The sequence below is a fragment of the Cladosporium halotolerans genome (genome assembly GCF_011745625.1).
Source record: "Cladosporium halotolerans strain TM138-S3 chromosome Unknown Sca9, whole genome shotgun sequence".
NCBI lineage: Eukaryota > Fungi > Ascomycota > Dothideomycetes > Cladosporiales > Cladosporiaceae > Cladosporium > Cladosporium halotolerans.
In genome coordinates this window covers 672032-692775 of record NW_027191460.1, presented here as the reverse complement: position 1 = coordinate 692775, position 20744 = coordinate 672032, and the positions used below count along the sequence as shown (strand labels likewise).

Here is a 20744-nt window from a genome sequence, read left to right as displayed (position 1 = left end):
GAACGTCTCGAACCATCCAGTGTCTTCCTGTTTGTGATGCTGTTCGGAGTCGAGCTGGGTGTCTTATTGTTCATCAATCGTGTTTGACTACCGACCGACTTCAATGGTAGGGCAAATGTCGATAGCGCATAATGCTGCACGATTTGACCGCCGATGTCCTTCTCGAATCCTTGATTTGTTCGATATCGAGTTGCTCTGCTATCCGATACTGTATGTTTCACTTGTTGCGACCTTGGCCGCTCATTTGAAAGATCATATCTGAGCTGCGATTTTCTGCTCGTAGAAGTCGGAGGGAAGGAGTGCTCACGCGCCTCACTTCAACGAGTTCATAGCCTTCTGCAGCGCCTTCTTCTCCCTCCCATCCCTCTCCAGCACAAGCACCCAGTCACGCAACTGCACGCCCTTATCCTCCTTCCACTCTCCCCACTTGACCATGCCCGCATCCGCGTTCTCCGCAGCAGATCCAGCCGTAGGCGTCATGGCGCCTTCCTTCTTGATAGGAGTCGTCGTACCACCGCTAGCACTGCCGCTCGCGCCGCCCGAGCCGCTAGGCGCGCTGGGTTTCGCGAAGCGGTTCGTAGGCATACTCGCGCTGCCGCCCGTCATCCAGCTGTACTTCTTGCCCTTCTTGCCGAGGGCCATCATGGCGGCGGTTTGGTTGGTGGTGGCGCTAGACTGGGACTCGGAAGCGTTCTTAGCCTCCTTCTGCTGCTTGAGCTGCTCCTTCTTGGTCATCTTGGGTTGATTGGCGCCCTCGTTTGCCGGAGTTGAAGAGCCCGCGGCAGCAGAAGCGTCCGGCAGGGTGGCGCCGGAGCCGTCGTCGTTCTCGGCCGCGGCCTCGGCGGCCTTGCGGCGCGCTTCGCGTTTGCGGATACGTTCTTGCTCGGCGGCTTTGTCCTTTTCTGCGAGGTCGCGGAGGTGGTTGTTGATGCTTGCTTGGAAGGAGACGGTGGGTTGAGGTTTGGTCGAGGGGTTGTCACTGTCTTCGGGGCCGCCGGGAGCGTCCGGAAGGCGGTCCCATTCTGTGCCGGTGATGTTTTCGAGTTGAGCGGCTTCCTCTTTGCGTTCGTTGCCAGGAGCGATGGCCAGGTCGGAGAGATCGGGAGGCACCCTTCCGTGGTCGCCGTACCGCCGGGCTCGAGCTAGAGCGTGAGCTTCGTCCAAGAGTCCTCTGGCACGCTCGCCAGCGGCCAGAGAGACCAAACTGAGGATGTCGGAGAAGGGCGCGCCTTGGTCAATCTTGCTGCCAGCTCTTACAATGCCCTCAGAATTGCTCCCATTCGTCATTACTTTTGTCGGCTCACTCGGCTGCTGTAGTAGATACAGACCATTCACGTCGAGTCTGACGCCGCTTTCCCGAGCAATCTTATCCAAGCGCAGTCGCAGTACGTTTCCGAGAAGGAAAGGGTTGTTCAGATGGTGCTGTTCGCGCTCCGCCTTCTCTCTCGCCGCCGCCTCCCGTTTTCTCTTCGCCTCCTTCTCCACATCATCCTGCGACGCCGCCTGCCCCAAAGTTCCCGCAAACGCTCCGTTCTGATTCTGACCGTCGAAGCTGGTCCCTTGAAGTGTGTTGAAGCTGTTACCACCACTGAGTGTACCTGATCCAAACGAAGAAACTTGCGTTCCAAAGCTGTCTTTCGCTGAGTGCTGATTGGTGTAGAGTGTGTGCAAGTAGTTCTCTTCATCCTTCAAGTTGATACCGGAGCCGTGCATGACATCTGTGACATCGTCCACACCCTTCTCCTCCTTCTCCTCTTTGTTAGGCCTCGGGGGAGGCGGCATCATCTGACTGTTGGGCTGTGGTGATCCCGTGCTCTGCTGCTGTGCGCGCTGTACGGCTGGTGCTGGCGTATTGGGCGCGGATTGCCAGGGAATGTTCTGCGGCGGATATGGCTGGGGCGTATTGAAGGAGCTCTGGGGCGATTGAACAAAGGCATTCGGCGAGTAGGGCGATTGTGCAGGTGCGGGAGATGGCGCGTATGGGTTGCCATAGCTGCTGGCGCCGGGGAGATTAGGCGGAGGCGCATGGTAGGCGCCATTCTGGTAGGGCGGAGGGGGCGATCGAGGGTTTGGTGAAAGCCGCTGGCGTTTGGCAGGTGGCGGTACAGCGTAAGGTGATGCGTTGGCCGGTGACGGTTGCTGCGCGGGGTGTTGGTATGCAGGAGGAGGGTATTGTGGTGGTGGCTGCTGCTGTTGTTGTTGCGGCGGCTGTTGCGGTTGCTGCTGGTAGGGCGCGGGCGAGGGAGCTGGCTTCTGCGGCAGCGGCGACATGGAGAAAGACATGGTGAGGGTCGATGGAAGGCGCGTCCGTAATGAAGCGCCGGTAGGGAGTCGTGGTCGTGGTATAGAGGAGCACGCGCAGTGCCGCCTTCACTCTAGGCGGGGGAACGGTTATATGGCGTGTCGCATGCCTTAGGCGTCGGTCCAGAGCAGAGGAGGATTCGTATGAAGGGTCGCGCAAATGGCGAGTGAGTGGATGCGGCGTGGTGCTGGGTGGATTTGGTGTTGCTGGCGCTTCTGCTGCTTGTGATGCTGTGAAAGTCGCATCTTGCTGTTCATCCACCGCGACAAACGCGGAGGGCCGGCGGCGGAGGGGGCCGAGCTTCGTGGCAGCCTGAGGCAGCACGGCAGCACATCGCGTTCTGCCTCGACACCTGAATCTCCATTCCAATGAAGTTCGCGGACTTGTACAACCTCTCCCTGTTCACCTCCCACTATACCCATCCTCACTCGATCGCTCGCTACTGCCCATCAGTGTCCATATAACGTCGTCGAAAGTATTGCTCCGAGCCGCAAGACATTCCTTCGCGACAGAAACTGCGCACACAGTCCAGCTGCCGCGCGCTCGCGACGCGCTTCCAGCTACAATCTCTCGCATAGCACATCCGCATTTCGCCCACCATGGCAGCCAAGCGGTCACATGCCGCGATGAACCCGCCAGTTGAGGAACAAGAGCCGGTGGACCCCTCCGATGAGCTGATGTTCCTCGCGCTGGGCGGCGGCAACGAGGTCGGCCGAAGCTGTCACATCATCCAATACAAGGGAAAGACCGTCATGTTGGACGCAGGCATACACCCTGCTTTCGACGGTCTGGCAGCACTCCCTTTCTACGATGAGTTCGATCTGGGGACTGTAGATATCCTGCTCATGACACAGTAAGTACTCCCATTCAAAACGACATGCTTGTGCTCTTAGCTCTAGCTGTTCGCATTGCACGGACACGGCCTTCTGTTCGACATGTCAATACCACATCGGCAGTAACGGGCTTGGACACCACTTGTTTCGCTTTCCTTTCCCAATGTCTGCTGGTGCTACTGACCTTGAAGGTCCGACCAATAGCACACGTAAATAGCCATTGTATGAAAGCCTTTCAGAAGAGCGACCATCCCTTTTCTTCTTACCAAGCCTGTTACTGCCGCGGTGTCTAAGCATGTCTGTTGAGGAATACCAAATGAATAAAAGCTAACAAACCACTTCACCCAGTTTCCACATGGACCACGCAGCATCTCTACCATACGTCCTGGCCAAAACCAACTTCTCCGGCCGAGTCTACATGACCCACCCGACGAAAGCAATCTACAAATGGCTCATGCAAGACTCCGTTCGTGTTCAAAATACTCACGCAGCGTCAGCCGGTGCCAACGACGGCGGCGGCGTCGACCAGCTCTTCAACGAACACGACATCCTCTCCACTCTCCCGCAGATCCAAACCATCTCCTTCAATACGACACACACTCATAACGGCATCCGCATCACGCCATACCCTGCCGGCCACGTCCTGGGCGCATGTATGTACCTCATCGAAATCGCCGGCCTCAACGTCCTCTTCACCGGCGACTATAGCCGAGAGAACGACCGGCACTTGATCCCTGCCACAATCCCCAGAGGTCTGAAAGTCGACTGCCTGATTACCGAATCAACCTTCGGCATCAGCACACACATCCCGCGCGCCGAGCGTGAAACGGCCCTCATGAAATCCATCACGGGCATCCTGAACCGCGGCGGCCGCGCCCTGCTCCCCGTCTTCGCGATCGGCATGGCGCAGGAGCTCCTGCTCATCCTCGAAGAGTACTGGCAGAAGCACCCGGACTACCGGCGGTACCCGATCTACTTCGCGTCGGCGCTGGCGCGCAAGTGCATGGTGGTGTACCAGACGTACATCGACAGCATGAACGACAACATCCGGTCGAAGCTGCACAATCGGCTGAGCAGTGCGGAGGGCGGGGGCGAGAATGGTGGTGGCGGAGGACCATGGGATTTTCAGTTCATTCGCTCGCTGAAGTCCTTGGACCGGTTTGACGATGTAGGTGGCTGTGTCATGCTTGCGTCCCCTGGTATGCTGCAGAACGGCGTGTCACGCACGCTGCTAGAGCGGTGGGCGCCGGAGAGCAAGAACGGCGTCGTGATTACGGGATACAGCGTGGAGGGGACCATGGCGAAGGAGATCATGAAGGAGCCAGACTCTATCCCGGCGGTGATGACGCAGAGGGGTGGCGGCGGGCCGATGATGGGCAAGAAAGCCTCTGGGCCCGGAGGCGAAGATAAGGTGATGATCCCACGCCGTTGCACGGTGCAAGAGTTCAGTTTCGCGGCGCACGTCGACGGCGCGGAGAATCGGGCATTCATCGAGGAGGTTGACGCGCCTGTTGTTGTGCTTGTGCACGGCGAGAGGGGCAACATGATGAGGATGCGGTCGAGGCTGCTGGGACTTGGCAAGTTCAAGGTGTACTCGCCTGCGAACTGCGAGGAAGTCAGGATTCCATTCCGCAGGGAGAAGATAGCGAAGGTCGTGGGCCGGCTGGCGAATGAGGTAAACCCGCAGGCAATTGCCGGATTGCTTAGTCCGCCAGCCAGCGGCGAAGAGGAGGTCGAGGACGGCACGGACGTCAAGAGAAGGAAAGACGAAGGGCAAGTCATCAGCGGCGTGCTGGTGCAGAACGAATTCAAGCTTTCGCTCATGGCGCCTGAAGATCTGAGAGAGTACGCCGGCCTGAACACCACGGCCATCACGTGCCGGCAGCGCATCACGCTCGGCGCGGCTGGCATCGACCTGATCAAATGGTCACTGGAAGGCACATTCGGCAGTGTCGAAGTGACCGAATCGCACGACTCGAAACCCAACGGCAGCACTACAAATGGGGCAACACCTAAGCTCGAAGACGGCACGGAAGATGAAACCATGACTGAAAAGCCCCGACCCGAAACAATCCTCAGCGTTATGAACGACGCCGTGCGCATCATCTGCCGCGAGCAAGGCGAGCTCGAGATAGAGTGGGAAGGCAATGCATCCAACGACGCCATCGCCGACGCCGTCATGGCCGTACTGCTCAGCGTCGAAAGCTCGCCGGCGGCCATCAAACGCAGCGCGCACAGTCATTCTCACAACCATGAACAGGAGGAGAGCAAGCCCGACTTTGAGAGGCGCCACCCGCTCGCAGCGCGCACGCTCACCCCAGCGGAGAAGCTGAGCAGGCTGTTCATGTTCCTTGAGGCACAGTTCGGCGAATCCGCCATCCAACCCATCGCGGAGCCAAAGGTGGCCGTTGCAGACGGCGAGGACAGCGTAGCAGTGGAGAAGGCGCAGGCGGCGGAGCTGGCGAGGTTGCACGGGCTGGGTATCCCTGTGCCGGGCTTGGAGATCACGGTGGACAAGACCGTGGCGAAGGTTTGGCTGGAGGGACTGGACGTTGAGTGTACAAACCGCAGTTTGGGAGAGAGGGTCAGGGCGGTTTGTGAGAGGGGATGTGAGGTTTTGGCTGATATCGGGTTCTAGGCGCGATGGCTCTACTTATTACTAGGTGCTGTAGGGTAGTCTACTTTTACTACCGAGTTGATCGGAATCGATTACTCTCACACGAGGCAGTTTCACAAAGTCGTCATTGTGTTTTTTGGAACCTTGCATTGTTGATGCACCGTAGCAAGGCGTCACTCACCCCTTGTAATCTCACATGTAGCATTCCATCATCTCAGCAAGCCCCTCGTCACCCATTTTTTTCTTTACGCCATCACAGGAAGCAAGCAGTAGTCTTTTGCTTCCCACATCTGCTGACCGAAGTCACTCGTTGACACCGTAACCCATTCAATTCTCTGTTGCTTCATTAACACCAACCAAATACAGCACCCTCCAACAACCCACAAACCCACCAACAAACATGCCCGGCCCCAAAACCACCCTCCTCACGACCCTCCTCACCTTACTCTCAACAACCCCCCTCACAACCGCCCTCCCACCAGCCCTCCCAACCAACCTCGGCGGCATCCGCCTCTGCACCGAACCCAACTACGCCGGCAACTGCTGGTACGGCATCATGCCGCTAGACGACTGCATTGCGTTGAACAGCTTGTACGCTCCACACTCCAGATCACACTCTCTCAGAAGTCAAGGCCAACAGGAGAATTCACTGACAAGAAAATGAAAACCAACAGCGCAGGGAAAGTCCTCTCCTTCCGGCCCGACGAGGGAACGGAGTGTTTTCTGATGCAGTGTGTCGTGTCTTCCCCCTTCCTGCCTCCACCTTCCAAAGCACGCTGCCTGTGCAAAATCATAGGTGCTGACAATGATGTGCGCAGGGGCCGTTGCAACTCCGACGACCAATTCGCCTCCTTCGAATCCGACTCGGAGCTCTCGGCGGATTTGACGCGGTTCGATTGGATTAAGGACGCGGAGAGTTTTATTTGCATGGAGGAGAGAGAGGTTGCTCATTGATTTGAGGGCGTGCTGAGGATTGGGGAGGAGGGAGGGAGGTTTGTGGTGTGGAGGGGGAGTGTGGATATGTTCGGGGACGGCGAGGGGGAAGGGAATTGTGTGGTGGAACTATGCAGACGGCGGACTAGAGGAAGACGGAAGTTGAGACTGATGGAAGGAAATGGCATTTCTCGTATCTGTTCAATCTGAGAGAAAACCAATCGCAAGAAGAAAGTAGAGGACTTCACTTTTCCTGCGAACATGGCTAACTGCATCGACCTGATATTGGGGCGACTCCATTAGTAGCCGAACTCGCCAGAACGCCCTTTCCCATCATGTACCGTTCCATCTTTCCAAAAGACCCTGTATGATGCTGTTCGGTAGTTTATGCTCGCATTATTTGATGCTCGTGATTTCGTGATTGCAGAATGTCTTGATGCTGTCCGTTAGTGTATGCTCGCATTATGCCTATGCTCGTGATTTCGCGATTCGTTCATGTCTTGCTGTAGGGGCTTTCGAAGCTTCCGATCAGGCATCGGGAGCCGGATTGTCCTGGGCAGGCGGATCGTCGAAGTACTCCAAGGTGAGCCCAGTCTTCTTCTGCAGGATGGCGAGGTTCAGACTGTCTCATGTCAGCATTGCAAAAAGATATTGGGGGAAAGCGACGGGAAACCCACTCCTTATCGAACTTCTTCGCCACGCCCTTCAGATCCGCCACCTTCTCGAACCCAGCCCGCTTCTTGAGCCACTTCGAAACCCATTCGAGCTTGTCGGAGTTCGCAGCATCATAAGGGTAGCGGATGAGCACGTTAGACACGTCCCTGATTGCACCAGTCCCGTCCAACTCGTCGCCAAAGCAGTCGTAGCCTCCACGCGAGAAGTAGCCAGGATCGAGAAGACACATCATCTTGTCGAGGAGGCAGTTGCCGATGTTCTTCATGTAGTGCTCCATGGGTACGAAGATCTCCAGGAGCACGGACGGGCGGTAGATGGAGTGCTTCTCCTTCAAGTCAACTGCGCACGCAAACCCAACGACTCTGTCAGGCATGACCACGTCTTTGACCCTTTCGCCGCGCTGACAAGCGACGATGAATGGCAGCACTGCGTCTTTGCCTTTGACCAAGCGCTGAGCCATGTCGGCGTCAGTGAGTCTGTCAGTCTCCGGCACGACGTACGCGTTGTCGATGTAGCGGTTGTAGATATCTCTGAGCTGGACGACGTCTTCCCTTCTCGCGGAGCGCAGAAACATGTTCAAGCCAGGCTTGATGGCGTTCTCGTTAATGACCTCCTTGTAAGCGCCAGAGAACTTGTGAGCATTGTTACGCTTGGCAAGAGCGCGATCTCTCGCCATTTGCTTCTTTGCCTTTTCGAAATTGATGCGGTTCGTGGTCGCGTGGTTGCTGCCAAAGTCAAGCTCGCGCTTGAGCTTCTGCTCTTTGTCCTCATTTGGGTCTACTCCAACGACTGCTGGAAACCTTAGGAGAGGGATGTTGTTGCACTCGCTGTTGTGGTACGTCTGCCACCACGGCTCGGCGTCCGCGAGGTCAAATTCACCAAGTGGCTCTGGCTTGTTAGACTGGATGTGCTCAGCCCAGAATGCATCTGCAGGCAGCAGGTCGACAGTGTCTGGAACCCAATGGCGAGGGGCAATGTGATCTGAAACTGTGGCATCGAACGCCTTGGCTTCAAGAGATTCCGGAGAAGGGAAGAAGGTCATGGTGTAGTGAACATCCGCGAGCTCCGAGAAGATGACATCAAGCCAAACTTCCATCTTCTCAGCGCTTTGGTTGTCACGGAATCTCGGGCGGGAATCCCAGTCGATTGCAGCGGGTCCGATTCCACCAGCCCAGTCGGCAAGGTCTCCGCGAACAGCGTCTGCGGATTTCATGCAATCGCCCCATCCACTGCTGACGCGATTGGAGTCGATGGAACTCGCACTCGAGGATGACCAGCGGGTCTGGTGACGCTTAGGGTCGCCTTTCGGAATCTCACTGTTCTTCAGCCAAGGTGACTTGCGGTACTCAGAGGGCTTTTGGTTGACCTCCTGGCGGCCTTTGCCTTTGAGGTCGGCGGATGTCTTGGAAGCCTTGGCCTGCTCCGCGCGAAGCTGTTCGCGCCTGAAATACGAGTCAGACTTGTACGGCGGGTGGCCAGGGTCCCAAGTGCCGGTGGCCTGGGTGGCAGACGGATCGTTGAGCGAAGCCTCCCAGCTGCTGTTGGCGGGGATGGTGCTTGCGGTTTTGGCCGGGAAGCCCGCCTCATTGTTAGCAGCGGTGCCACGGAAAGAGCTGACACGCTCGCTCCTGCCCTTCTGGGGTGACTGATCGGTGCGGGAAGGCTGTTGGCGACCGCTGCTGGTGCCGGATCCCGGCGGCTTGGACGCTGTAGCAGGGCCCGTCGAATCGGCCCTGGACTTGCCCTTCGAGCTGGCGGTGGACGCAGCCGGCTTGGAGGAATCGCTGTTTGCTTTGCCGGATGAGTGGCTCTTGGACGTCAGCTCCTTCACTTGGTCCGGAGTGGCTTTCTTGGGGCCTCCGCGGCGGGCCATGTCAGCGCTGGTGTCGGAGTCTGCAGCGGGGTTGGAGACAGCTTCGGCCGAGCGAGTGATAGCATGGATTCTTTCCTTGATGATCTCCGCGAGGGGCGTGGTGGGCGCGTTCCTGTTGTCAGTGGGTGGGAGGGACGTGGGAGGAGCGGCAGAGGGCTGGGCTGTGGCTGCCGTCGCCGAGTGTCCCTTGTCGCGTTCGGTTGGGTGCTCGCCGAACGTGTTCTCCACAACGTACTTGACGCGAGGAGCCCTCTTCGCTTTGAACGGGGCCATGCTGCCGGGTCTATGACTGCTTGTCAGTGTGTGTTCCAACGAGTATCGCGCAGAAGCAGGCGCAGACGCGGTGGCGCAAGTGGTCTTCAGCGCGGCAGTCCAGCCGTCAATCGAAGTGTGAACCGAAGTGACAGCTGAAGTGCTGGTCGCTGGTGTGGGCAGAGTGGCTGACTTCACGCGCGTTGGCAGAGTGGCAGTCTTCAAGCGCGTTGATGACAGCAACAACAAGCTGGCGGCGCTGGTTTTTGTGTGCGCCCCGCCCCTGGGTCGCTCCTTCCCAAACTCGCCCAAGAACGACGTCAAGCCTCGCGCTCGGGCCGTGTCCTCATCGCTGCGTGAGATGAGGAAAGACTCCATTGGGGGCTCCATTTGATGTCCTTGTGCTTCACCAGCTTTCCGACTGACAATCTTCGCTTTCGACTCGTGACGGAAACACAGTGAGCAACTGACCACCCGACAGAGATTTTCGATCCTTGGATCGCTTGGATCATATGCCCGGTCATGCGAATGCCCCTCCAGTTATTACTTGACGCCTGTGATGCCAGCGAAAGCCGTAGTATGGCTGGACACAATGCGTGAACAGCCGGTGAGCTATGACAACCCACGCCTCCGGACGCGCGTGAATGCTATTGTGCTCCAGTGAGAGGGGCTATCCGCTGCGAAAGTAGTTGGGGCCTTGTGGAATATTCACACTTTCAAGGACCACGTGATCAGCGCGGTCTTGCTGGATTTGTTTCCGATTCTTTCTTCCTCCCTCCGAGAATCGACCAAAATATCGAAACCTCCAGGATGTTGTCGATACTCCGGAAGGCCCGTCTTAAAGACAAGGAGATGCGAATCCTGATGCTGTGAGTGTCCTGGATGCCCCCAGACAGTCACTTCTGACGCGTGAAAGCGGACTGGACAATGCCGGAAAGACCACGATTGTCAAGAAGATCATGAATGAAGACGTGAATAGTGTCAGTCCGACGCTGGGATTCATTATCAAGACCATCGATTATGACGGGTGAGCCTTCACATGCCTACACTGAGTGAGCGAAAGACTGATTCAGTCCTAGGTACAAACTGAACATATGTGAGCCGCCCCAGTGAACCAACGCACGACGGAATCTGCTGACTTGCGCGAAGGGGACGTCGGAGGTCAAAAGACACTCCGCACATACTGGAAGAACTACTTCGAAAAGACCGATACACTCATCTGGGTCGTGGATTCCACGGACAGGGGGCGACTGGGAGACTGCCGACAGGAACTGGAAGGCCTGCTCCTGCAAGAGGTGCGCATCACGGAAAATCGACACAACACCCGCTGACCACTCCACAGCGTCTCATGGGGGCATCTCTGCTCATCTTCAAGAACAAAAGCGACGTCGCTGGAGCCATGACTGAAGACGAAATCCGCGAGGTGTGGCTTTCCCTATTCCGCGCACGGCACGCTACCCGACCACAACACACTAATCACAGACAGCAGGGATTACACCTAGACAGCATTCGCACCCACAAGTGGCGGATCATGACCTGCAGCGCCATGACGGGCGAGAACCTCCAGGAAGGCCTGCAATGGGTCGTCCAAGACGCCAAAGATCGGCTCTTTCTTTACTGATCAGACTTTCCTCGTTGCTATGAGTCCCTCAGCTGCCCTCGTCACGGCGGAGAAGAAGCGGAACCGCAGCCCTCTCCACCATGGTCTCACCTTGGCATGCACAACGCGCGTTGGGTTTAGCGGACGTTTAGCGTCCCGCTCTGGCGATGTAAACAAATGCACGATGTGATGGCGTGCATGAAGTCTATGCCGTCTAGCAGCCATACGGCCGCACAATGGCAGAGGCAAAACAAGCATGCACCATGAGCTAAAGGTGGCACCTGAAACGCAGCGCTCAAGGACGCATGTCGGCCACGCCTACGAGGCCAATGTCTGCGGGCCTCGTCGATGAGGCCGCATTCCAAAGACAAGCGAGGCGTTGCCTATATGCGGCCGGCGATCTAGATAGCAAGCGTCCGAAACACTACTTCTGACTACCATAACACCGTCCCGTCCTGCAGTACATAAGGTTACCGCCCGCGGTTCCCACATCCCACAAGCACCCGACTGCTGCTCGCTCGTGTTCCCGCGGACGCGGATCCCTGTCGACGGTCCCAAGCGTGCTGCTGTGTTATTGTTGACACCATGGCGTCCTCTGTTATCGACGCTGGTGCTGCCGCTTCCCCTCCTCCGCGGCAGACTTCAGCTTCACCCGAACGGCAACAACACATCTCCCAACAGTCGCCACTTGCACCCGCGCGGAAGAACAGCTCCGCCGAACCCACAGAAGAAGACGATCTGGACCCTGCCGCATTCCTCAAGTCGGTGCGCGAGCTTTCGGAAAAGAGAGAGCGGGAGGACAATGAGCGATATCGGAAACTAGAGGAAGAGATCGAGAAAGGCAGACAAGAGCGGCTCGCACGCAGAGTAGGTGAGTAGCAGGAATCGCTGTAGTAGAAACCAACTGCACATTCATTCGAGAGTGAAGGCTGGCCGGCCTCCGTCGAAGTGTGAACGCTGACCGTGGGGTCACCGCGATCGTGTAGAGCGCGCGAGGTCCATCTCGCCTCAGAAGGCGCAACCTGAAACGCCAACGTCGGCCCTCCGAGCGAACAACGACACCGCCGTCAACACCCCGAGCAGCACCAAAGCCGCGCTCGGTTCGCCGCCACCATTGACGCCGTCCGGCCCTGCAACCATCGACACCGCCATGGCCAGCAACGAACCTCCCCAGCGCGCGCCAGGCGAGGTGCCCGAGTTCAAGGGCTTCGGCTCTATCAAACGCGGCAGCGCGCCGTCCACTCCTGGCGCCGCAAGACGAACAGCAGAAGCCTCCGACGCGGCGCCCAAACCTTCGCCCAGCGCCGCAATGCCCACGCGCTCGAACACCATGAAATGGCAGCAGAGGCCGACGTCACGAGGGACAGCCGGCAGACCGATGTCGATGGCCGCGGCCGCCCATACACGAGACGCCTCGGTCGAAGAACCCCAGCTCTCGCGCGACCAGATCGCCGCATCCCTCGGCGCACGCGACCCGTCGTACTTCCGCCAGACGGCCGACAGAGGCGTTGGAAACGCAGCATACAGAAGGAGCAAGGAAGAGACAAACGGCGGCGATGATGTGTTCTCGGGTCGTAGAGGTCTGCCTGGCATGTCGCGGGAGAGCTCTGCGGAGCCTGTGCGTGCTGGGAGTCCTGCGGCGGAAAGTGTTGTTTCGGAGACACCCTCGCGGTTCAGTACAAGACAGAATAGCAACACGGGGAGCGCAAGTGTTGTTTCGGAGGCACCCTCGCGGTTCAGTACGAGACAGGATAGCAATACGGGGAGCGCAAGGCCGACGACGCCTTCGGTTTCAGACTACAAACCGAGCAATGACCTGCCCTTCAGGCCGGGCTCCAGCGGTAGGATGTCTTCCACTACAACAGATTCCAACGAGCCTTCTGGCCTCAGCCGAACACCTACGATGTCTGCATCTCAAGCACGTCTCGCCGGCGTCAATGAGCGTCCATCTTCTCCGACCAAAGGCATGGGTGGCTTTGTCCAGAGTGCCCTCATGAAACGTTCGGACAGCCAGAACAAGCGCTGGAGTGCTCAGCCGGCGGGGGGATTGAGCAGACAGGGCTCGACAGCGAGTGCACGCAGCGGATTCGGTGGGCTCCAGGGATCGTATAGCATGCCGAAACTGGAACCCGTCGAAGACGACAGTCGCGACAGCAGCCACGAGCCGAGCTCAAGACCCAGCTCAAGCAGTAGCAATCTGACTGCTTTGGCGTCGCGCCCACAAGACGCCCGGCCTGGCCATCCTTCTAGAAATCACAGCCGAAGCAAATCCGTCGCATCAACGTACAGCACGACTGGGGATCAGGATGGCGGCCTCACATCTCCCATGGGCAGCCCCTCGAAGCGGTGGAGCCCCAACAAGTCTTCTTGGATTGAGAGCGCGCTTTCGAAGCCGGATTCGCCAAAGCCATCACCAACAAGGTCTGCACAGCCGAGCTGGATGGAGAACATTGCCCGCGCGAAGGCTCAGAGGACAAGCGCAGAGGCCGGACCCGGCATGGACAGCCCGAACCCTGGCGAGCGAAGCAGGCCTTCTTCGCCCACCAAGGAGACTCCTTTCGGCCCTGCCCTGCTGAAACGCCCTGAATCCAAAGACTTTCGTTCAGAAACTGGTAGCACGAGGTCTATCACGCCACCGACGAAGGCAAAGCCCGCTAGTCTCAGCTCGAGACCGACCAGCACTCTCACCCAGGAGTCTTTGCAGATTTCTGAAAAACTTGCAACACCTACGACCAAAGATGAGACTTCGAACTTCAAGCTTGAGGCCGCGCCGAGCAGGCGGTCTGCTGAGACCAAGATCGAAGAGGAGCCCGCGCCGCGCAGCTCCAACGAATCAATGTCGTCAGAGAAGCCAGACGTCTCGGAGACACCAAGCAAGCAGGCTGAACCCGAGTCAGCAAAATCACCACCTCCAACCAAGCCCAAGCCTGAAACCTTCTCTGAAAGCCCTGAACTTGGAAGACAGCCCAGTGTGACCAGCGTCACCAAATCACCGCCCATAGGCACCACGAAGCCAGAGGACAAGCCCAAGCCCGAGCCCACTCCCAAACCAACAACCGACTTCCGCAGCACCCTGCGCTCTCGCCCCGTATCTGAGCCCAAAGCCCAGGAACAACCCGAGTTCATGTCCAAATTCGGCAGCCTCCGCAAAGCCCAAACCGAGAGATACGTCGCGCCCGACGTCCTCAAAGACAACATCACACGCGGCAAGCGCGGCCTAACCATCACTGGCGGCCCCCAAAAGCGCGAGCGCAAAGACGAGCTCAGAGACAGCCTGCTCGCTAAGAAGGAGCAGTGGAAGCAGGAGAAGGAGGCCGGCATCAAGCACGAGCGCACTCCTTCGGGACCGCCGCCGACAGCCAGCAAACCTGAGGCGCTGACGAGGCGGGAGCTGCTGGGCAGGAGCGGCAGTGTGCGAGGCGCGAGTCCGGAGAAGACGCGCAACATCACCCCTGAGGCGCTGCGGTTCCAGAAGAGCATTAGGGAGAAACCGAAGGTGGATGTTCCGCCTGCGGCTGAGACGCCGAAGAAGAACTCTGTGGAAGTTGACGCTCCTGAACCTGTTGAGAAGAAGCCTTCGCCGCCGCCCTCCGAAGCTGAGACTGTTGTTGTCGAGAAGCGTGTGGCGTCGCCTCCGCCGAAAGCTGAGAGCCCGCTCCCAGAGAAACGCGTGGCTTCACCTCCGGCAGCTGCTCCCACAAGCAAGCTGGCAGCACGCTTCAATCCTGGTCTTGCTGGCATTCTCGCTCGTGGTCCGCCCTCAGCAGGTCCTTCCCCTGGCGGTTCTCGATCTGAGAGTCCCGTCGGCGCCCCAACCCCAGCGAGATCTCCTCCACCTTCTTCAAGCGAGCCGCCCGCCGATGGGGCTCCTCTGGCTGATGTTCGCAAGGGGCGAGCGAAGGGGCCCAAGAAGCGCAGAGCTGGTGCCGCCGCTTCAGGCGAGCCAAAGCCTGCGGAATCCACGCCACCTAAGCAAGCCGACGAGACTGTCAAGGAGGCAAATGTCACTTCCCCTTCCGCAGAGCAGCCACCCACACCGCCGCTTGCATCGAAGCCCTCCCCGAGCTCGAACTCCGCAGCGCGCTTCGGCGGTGCTGTGCCGGGCCCCAAGTCCGCTGCGTCCGTGATGGCAGCTTCATTGAACAACAGGCAAACACCAGGAGAACCTCGGGACAACACCGTCGGCGTTGTGTCAAAGACTGGTTCTTTCTCTAAGCCTGCTGTCTCACCCAAGCCAAGCATGACGGCTGCGCCAGTTGACGACGAGAGCCCCTTGCCACCTATGAAAGGCCTGTCTTTCCCCAAGCGTACACCTTCGGACAAGCCTGCTACTCCGGCCAAGAACGATGTTCCCGAATTCAAGGGCTTTGGGTCTGGCTTGCGCCGCCAGCAGGCTCCCGACGAGGATAAGGAGAACACGAACTCGAGCTCGCCGTCTGTGAAGGATGCTGTGTCTTCTTGGGGAGCGAAGAAGGCGTACAAGCCCACGGGAAGCCCGGCACAAGTTCAGCTGCCTACGAAGAAGGACGAAGAAGCTGCCATGCGTTCGGCTAGTCTCCTCGCATCGTCGCCTGCGAGATCGCCCTCTCGACCTGGCTCCAGCAACGGTTTGGGCGGAGTAGGTTCCCCAATCGGCTCGCCCTCTCCAGCCGTGCCGCCGAAGCCCGCAAAATCGTCTCGCATTGTGTCCGGTCAGCTGAGAGAGGCTTCTCCTAACAAAGGTAAGGATTGAACTTCCTACTACCGAGACTGCCGCGCCTGTGAATTTGCCCGGTGCGATAGTTGTCTGACACTCCACGCAGTCGCCTCCTGAAATCCGCAACTTTTGACAGAAGACTGACAGCCTAGCTTGAAGATTCCCAAAGCCTCGAAAAGCTGCCGGAGACTGAAGCTGAACGGCTGCTCGTCGACTCTTTTGGTTCGTGGCCTACTTCGACCGGAGCACTGTCGATCGATACTCAGGCGGTGATCAACACTTCGACGCAACAGAGGAAGCGGGCGAAGACCCTGCGGAAGACTATCCAGAAGGTCGACGCCGACGGATCTTGTCACCAACTTCCTCCGCAGGAAGAATACACGCTTTTCGACGAATCTGTCTACGTTTGCACGCACACTCATACTCCCGAGGGCGGATCAAAGGCCAGCCACGTCATCGTATGGACTGGAAAGAGTTCTACCGCGCCCAACGCGGAGGCTGGAAACAACGTGGCCAAAGCCGAAGCGAAGCGAGAAGGCTCGCAGACGCAGATTCGAATGAACGCTCAAGGCCACGAGCAGGCTGAGCTCTTCGAAGCGCTTGGCGGTATTCTTGTCACGCGTCGGGGAGCGCGCGAAGGCGCTTCCAAGCAGTTCATGCTCTGTGGACGCAAGCACTTGGGTCACATTGCGTTCGACGAGGTGGACTTCGCGCCGAGCTCACTGTGTTCAGCTTTCGCCTACCTCATTTCGTACCCTGTCACCCTCCAGGAAACGAAACTCTATCTCTGGAAAGGCTCTGCCTGCTCGAGCGAAGAAATCGGCGCCGCCAAACTGGCAGCCATGGATCTCTCCGAAACCGGCGAAATCATCGAAGTCGACCAAGGCGCCGAGTTCGCCAGCTTTCTCAAGATCTTCGGCCCTAGCACCACCAAATCCAGCATCCCCGCTCCCGCCCCCTTCTGGCAACACAAATCCGCCGCCCCGGAAACCTTCACCGCCCGCGTCTTCAGCATCCAGCAATCCGACACCCGCGGCGGCATCTTCAGCGCCATGTTCCGGCGCCCCTCTTGGGGTCTGCGCTCGCCCGCCCCAGACCCGGCAATCAAAGCCGAAGCGACCGAGATCAGCCCCTTCACGCAGTCCGACCTCGACGCCGAAGGCCTGTACCTGCTGGACGCGCACGGCGAACTCTTCCTCCTCCCCGGCCCGCTGTTTTTCAGCCTGCAGCCGGAGAACGTGCGCAATACGCTGTTCGCACAGGCGCTGCTGTTCGCGTCGGACTATGCTGTGCTTGCTGCGGCGAGCCAGGAGAGGCCGGCTGTGCCGGAGGCGCGGGTGGTTTTCACGGGGTGTCCGGAGGGGGCTGAAGGGCTGTTTAGGGGTTGGGATGGGGAGAGTGGGCTTTGGGGGTCTGGGAGTCTGATGGCGGGGAGTGCTGTTGCGAAGGGGAGGGTCGGGGAAGAGGTCAGAGTTGCTGGGGTTGGGGAGCTGGTGAGGGCTGTTTGTCGGTGATCGGGTGAGGGTTGTGGGATTTCGTATTTCGTTCTGTTTTCTTTCATCATCATGGCCTTTTCGTTCTTGTACCGATACAATCGGTGGTGTGTTCGGCTGCACTGTAGATTATGGTAGCATCATGGCATCACGCATTGTATATTTCCCATGATATTTTGGATCTTCGACTGATGCAGTATTTGCCTTCATTTTTTGACGGCTTCGTGATTGCGCGAACCACATGATAGCGGATCCGTCGAGTAATGGACCATGCGCTGATATGTTTGACGATGAGCTTTGTCTCTATAATTGGATCAACTAGCAGACTAAGGCAAGTTCAGTATTGTGGTAGGCTAATAAAGCAATCCGTTTACTCGGCAGCCTTCGTGCCCAGCTCGGTTTTCGGCAACGCCAACGCTGGGACACGTAAAAAAAGGCACATTCTCCGGCACGCACAGATGGGGAAGCCTCGCAATACGAGCACAACCTTGAAGACGCTTGGCCTGAGAAGAATCGCCATGTGTTCTTCGAAATGTTTTCCCTTCGCGCCAGGGAGACTACCGCCATCAATGGTGATGTGTGCAGACGTGGACCCGACCCTGGCCCTGCATTCCTTCCTCGCATGAAGTTGAGAGCGGACTTCACCCCGTCATGCTCTTCTCGCCGCGCATCCTGCTCGCCCTGGGCTTGTATGCGTTGCGAGCCAACTGCAACTATGTGCAGACGAGATCTTGCGAAAATACGGTCAGCAACGCTGGAATACACTACTCACTCTCGGCTTTCTACCAACCTGAAGGTCATGGCGACAATATTCTTCGGCTGGAAGTGATTGAAGAGGGTGCAGACATCGCTTGCGACGCAACTTCGGCCAATTCTACCACGTTGTTGGCCCTCCATTCTCTTGGGCATCATTGGAAAGTCGAGGACCAGGGACCTGCAACATGTCGCACTTGGAGTTCAAGGATGGGCACTCGCGAGGAGAGCTTGGTTTATCCGATCACCAGCAACCTCGGTCCCGTTTCTGCTCTGTCAACATTCGACTTTCGACTGGAGCTTGAATCGAACGTGTCACCTGGAGCCCGTGTTTGCCTGCAAGGCGAGTTCACCCCGGCGATGGCAGATACCACATCGAAGGCTCTGACATGGGTCACGCGTGCTCTGCTCATTGTATGCTGCTGGTGGGAGTCTTCCGTGGCATCGATGAGAGAAGCGTCCACATGAATGGCCCGGCGAGCCATGCCAGCACAGACTTGAGCCTACCAGGCGTCGGAGACTTCTTGGGTTATCTGCAATTCGTCTTTCTTAGCGGCTCCCTCAGTCTACACTATCCAGGGTTCTTTCAACCGGTTGCCAGCAAGCTCAACCTCTTCTCGCTCTTTCTCCGAGGACCCTTCAATCATGGCGTCGTGTACCAGAGTGTCGTGGATGGCATCTACAGTATCAACGGAACGTTCGGAGGCACGACTGGCCTTGAGCACATGCATCAAATCGTCGGCGCCCCCAAAACTGCGGACACCTGGTTGAACATGGTAGTTGCCATTCTTGTTGTATCCTGCGCGGCGGCTCTGTTTTTGGAACTGGTATCATCGTGCATGAGATTTCTTAGAGATCGGAACCCAACGAGATCCCATCCGGGCTCCACTGGCATAGTTCCACGACTGCTGGCCGTTCTGCGTCTGGTTCTATCATATTTCACACTCCCACTATCCGCCTTGTCTTTCTATCAGTTGAGCGCGGCAGAATTTCTACCTGCATACAACACCGCCTCCGCGACTCTTTTAATCATCTCAACCATCCTGGCTTTCGTCTGGCTGTTCCGTCGTATGCCACCACAAAGAGCCGGTCTTCTAATCTTCGACACCCCGAAGTGGTACCAACAACAGTACGGTCATACCGCGCAGCCCGGAGACCCCCGAGCCGAGAAGATGTTCGTCACCACCATCGTAGTCATGACATTCGTGCGCGGTGCCGCCATCGGAGGCTTGCAGATATCGGGCCCTGTACAGCTTTCCATACTCGCGGCCAGCGAGCTGTTCTTCCTCATTTTGATCAGATGGCTCAGGATCTATCCTATATTCTCCATGGGGACATTTGCCCCTGCAGTAAGGCTCGCTGCGACGCTTCTGATGATCATCTTTGTTCGCGGAGCGTCGTCCTTATCTGCTAGGAGCGCGGTCGGTTACGCGATCATTTCGCTGCATGCTCTGATGGTGGTTCTCGGATTTATCGTTCCCGCAATCTACCAGCTGTCGAAGATCTGCTTTCGAATGTTCCAGGATCGTGTAAGTTTCGCAACAGGCCAAAAGAATCTTCTGAAATGCTTGGTCACTAACATGCCTCTCAGCGTCTTGCTAGAGAATACTGTGCAACAGGTTCTGCGGGCGCGGCTCCTATAGTCCCTCTGAGCGTGCTCCCGCAGCGAAGTGATCGCCGGGACGATCGAAAGACGGAGACCAGCAGCTTATCACAAAACATCCTGAGCCCTTCGAACTCCCAAAATAACTCGGAAGGTACTAGGCCTAAACAGCACGAGTACCAGTACTTCCGCCAGCCGCGCCACAGTTCATATCGTAGCTCATATCGAGATACGAAGAGTGCTTGCCCCTCTGTTGAACCACCGCGCTCGTTAGGGGCCTCAAGACCTCAGACTCCGTCTCGGACTACATCATCAGCAGCGTCGGAGAGCGTCAATACCGCAGACAGCCCTTCGTCCTCTCGTGGCGATAGCGTCGATGATGCATGGAACGACACGCGCAGTGTTCCACTCGGCCCTCGGTGGAATGATTACACCTATCGCGAGGGTGACGCGTTCTACACTGTTGTCCCGACGCCTGAAGCCGTGCTTCCCTCTGGGGTGGCTACGGTCAGTGAACCACAATCCCAAAATGGCATGCTTGAATCGCTGAGGAGCATGTTCGGCACCAAGTTCCACTCAACGGTGAAGAAACCGGAGTCCAGTGGTTTCTCAGTCTACAGGCCACCTCGCCCCCCGGCTGCAGAGGCGGACGAGACAGGCGCGGGATCACATAGTGGTGACGACGCGACACGCTCGCTTGTTTGAGAAGTCGGCTGAGTCCTGTCGGAGGACTTACGGTCGTCAAAGGGTTCAACAGCACCTCGATCGTATAGGAATAGCCCTCCCCGGCGTCTTCATGTACACAACTGTATACTATTGGTCTATGGTCAACGGCATGTCATATATCCGTCTCCTGTTGTATTGCCTCTAAGATCGCCCACCTAATGTACCTTCTACGCAACAAAATCTATGGCCACGGACCGATTGCACTCACATTCTGAAAGAAGATGAAAAGCAAAAGGCGCGCCCACAGTGGGCAAAAGAATCTTTGCTCATTCGAGCTCTTGTGCATCGGCCGGGAATCGAACCCGGGGCTGGCCGAAACTGAATGGCAACGGCCAATTTTACCACTAAACCACCAATGCTTGATGGGGACATCTTTTTTGTTAGCACT

At 57.6% G+C, this 20744-nt stretch overlaps 7 protein-coding genes across 7 annotated transcripts; 5 read left to right on the top strand and 2 right to left on the bottom strand.

The window, feature by feature from the left end:
• Positions 1 to 312: 312 nt before the first annotated feature.
• WHR41_03686 (uncharacterized protein) lies at positions 313 to 2283 on the bottom strand (the record flags this gene model as incomplete). Its single annotated transcript, XM_069372292.1, has 1 exon — positions 313 to 2283. The coding sequence occupies one exon, from the start codon at positions 2281 to 2283 to the stop codon at positions 313 to 315; it is 1971 nt and encodes a 656-aa protein (XP_069230839.1).
• A 414-nt stretch (positions 2284 to 2697) lies between these two features.
• WHR41_03685 (uncharacterized protein) lies at positions 2698 to 5858 on the top strand. Its single transcript, XM_069372291.1, has 2 exons — positions 2698 to 3155; positions 3484 to 5858. Exons 1-2 carry the CDS (start codon positions 2902 to 2904, stop codon positions 5771 to 5773), a joined length of 2544 nt encoding a protein of 847 aa, XP_069230836.1. The 5' UTR covers positions 2698 to 2901; the 3' UTR covers positions 5774 to 5858.
• A 294-nt stretch (positions 5859 to 6152) lies between these two features.
• WHR41_03684 (uncharacterized protein) lies at positions 6153 to 6706 on the top strand (the record flags this gene model as incomplete). Its single annotated transcript, XM_069372290.1, has 3 exons — positions 6153 to 6343; positions 6427 to 6483; positions 6571 to 6706. 3 exons carry the CDS (start codon positions 6153 to 6155, stop codon positions 6704 to 6706), a joined length of 384 nt encoding a protein of 127 aa, XP_069230837.1.
• A 148-nt stretch (positions 6707 to 6854) lies between these two features.
• On the bottom strand, positions 6855 to 10133 carry WHR41_03683 (uncharacterized protein). Its single transcript, XM_069372289.1, has 3 exons — positions 9957 to 10133; positions 7363 to 9516; positions 6855 to 7307 (listed from the first exon to the last, which is right to left on the bottom strand). Exons 2-3 carry the CDS (start codon positions 9504 to 9506, stop codon positions 7214 to 7216), a joined length of 2238 nt encoding a protein of 745 aa, XP_069230834.1. The 5' UTR covers positions 9507 to 9516; positions 9957 to 10133; the 3' UTR covers positions 6855 to 7213.
• Positions 10134 to 10281: 148 nt separating this feature from the next.
• WHR41_03682 (uncharacterized protein) lies at positions 10282 to 11106 on the top strand (the record flags this gene model as incomplete). The annotated part of the gene is made up of 6 exons (XM_069372288.1): positions 10282 to 10354; positions 10402 to 10512; positions 10565 to 10581; positions 10635 to 10780; positions 10828 to 10908; positions 10975 to 11106. The coding sequence occupies exons 1-6, from the start codon at positions 10296 to 10298 to the stop codon at positions 11104 to 11106; spliced, it is 546 nt and encodes a 181-aa protein (XP_069230835.1). The 5' UTR covers positions 10282 to 10295.
• A 564-nt stretch (positions 11107 to 11670) lies between these two features.
• Positions 11671 to 17295, top strand: WHR41_03681 (uncharacterized protein; the record flags this gene model as incomplete). The annotated part of the gene is made up of 3 exons (XM_069372287.1): positions 11671 to 11956; positions 12072 to 15806; positions 15941 to 17295. 3 exons carry the CDS (start codon positions 11671 to 11673, stop codon positions 17293 to 17295), a joined length of 5376 nt encoding a protein of 1791 aa, XP_069230832.1.
• Positions 17296 to 18237: 942 nt separating this feature from the next.
• Positions 18238 to 20001, top strand: WHR41_03680 (uncharacterized protein; the record flags this gene model as incomplete). Its single annotated transcript, XM_069372286.1, has 5 exons — positions 18238 to 18441; positions 18690 to 18854; positions 19002 to 19556; positions 19619 to 19812; positions 19905 to 20001. 5 exons carry the CDS (start codon positions 18238 to 18240, stop codon positions 19999 to 20001), a joined length of 1215 nt encoding a protein of 404 aa, XP_069230833.1.
• Positions 20002 to 20744: the final 743 nt, after the last annotated feature.

What these genes read in the sequence shown, in the direction of transcription:
- WHR41_03685 (XM_069372291.1), top strand. Translation starts at nt 2,902, where the DNA reads ATGGCAGCCAAGCGGTCACATGCCGCGATGAACCCGCCAGTTGAGGAA. An exon ending in GATATCCTGCTCATGACACA is followed by an intron (nt 3,156 to 3,483) that starts GTAAGTACTCCC and finishes CACTTCACCCAG; the next exon opens with TTTCCACATGGACCACGCAG.
- WHR41_03683 (XM_069372289.1), bottom strand. Translation starts at nt 9,506, where the DNA reads ATGGCCCCGTTCAAAGCGAAGAGGGCTCCTCGCGTCAAGTACGTTGTG. An exon ending in GCGAAGAAGTTCGATAAGGA is followed by an intron (nt 7,308 to 7,362) that starts GTGGGTTTCCCG and finishes GACATGAGACAG; the next exon opens with TCTGAACCTCGCCATCCTGC.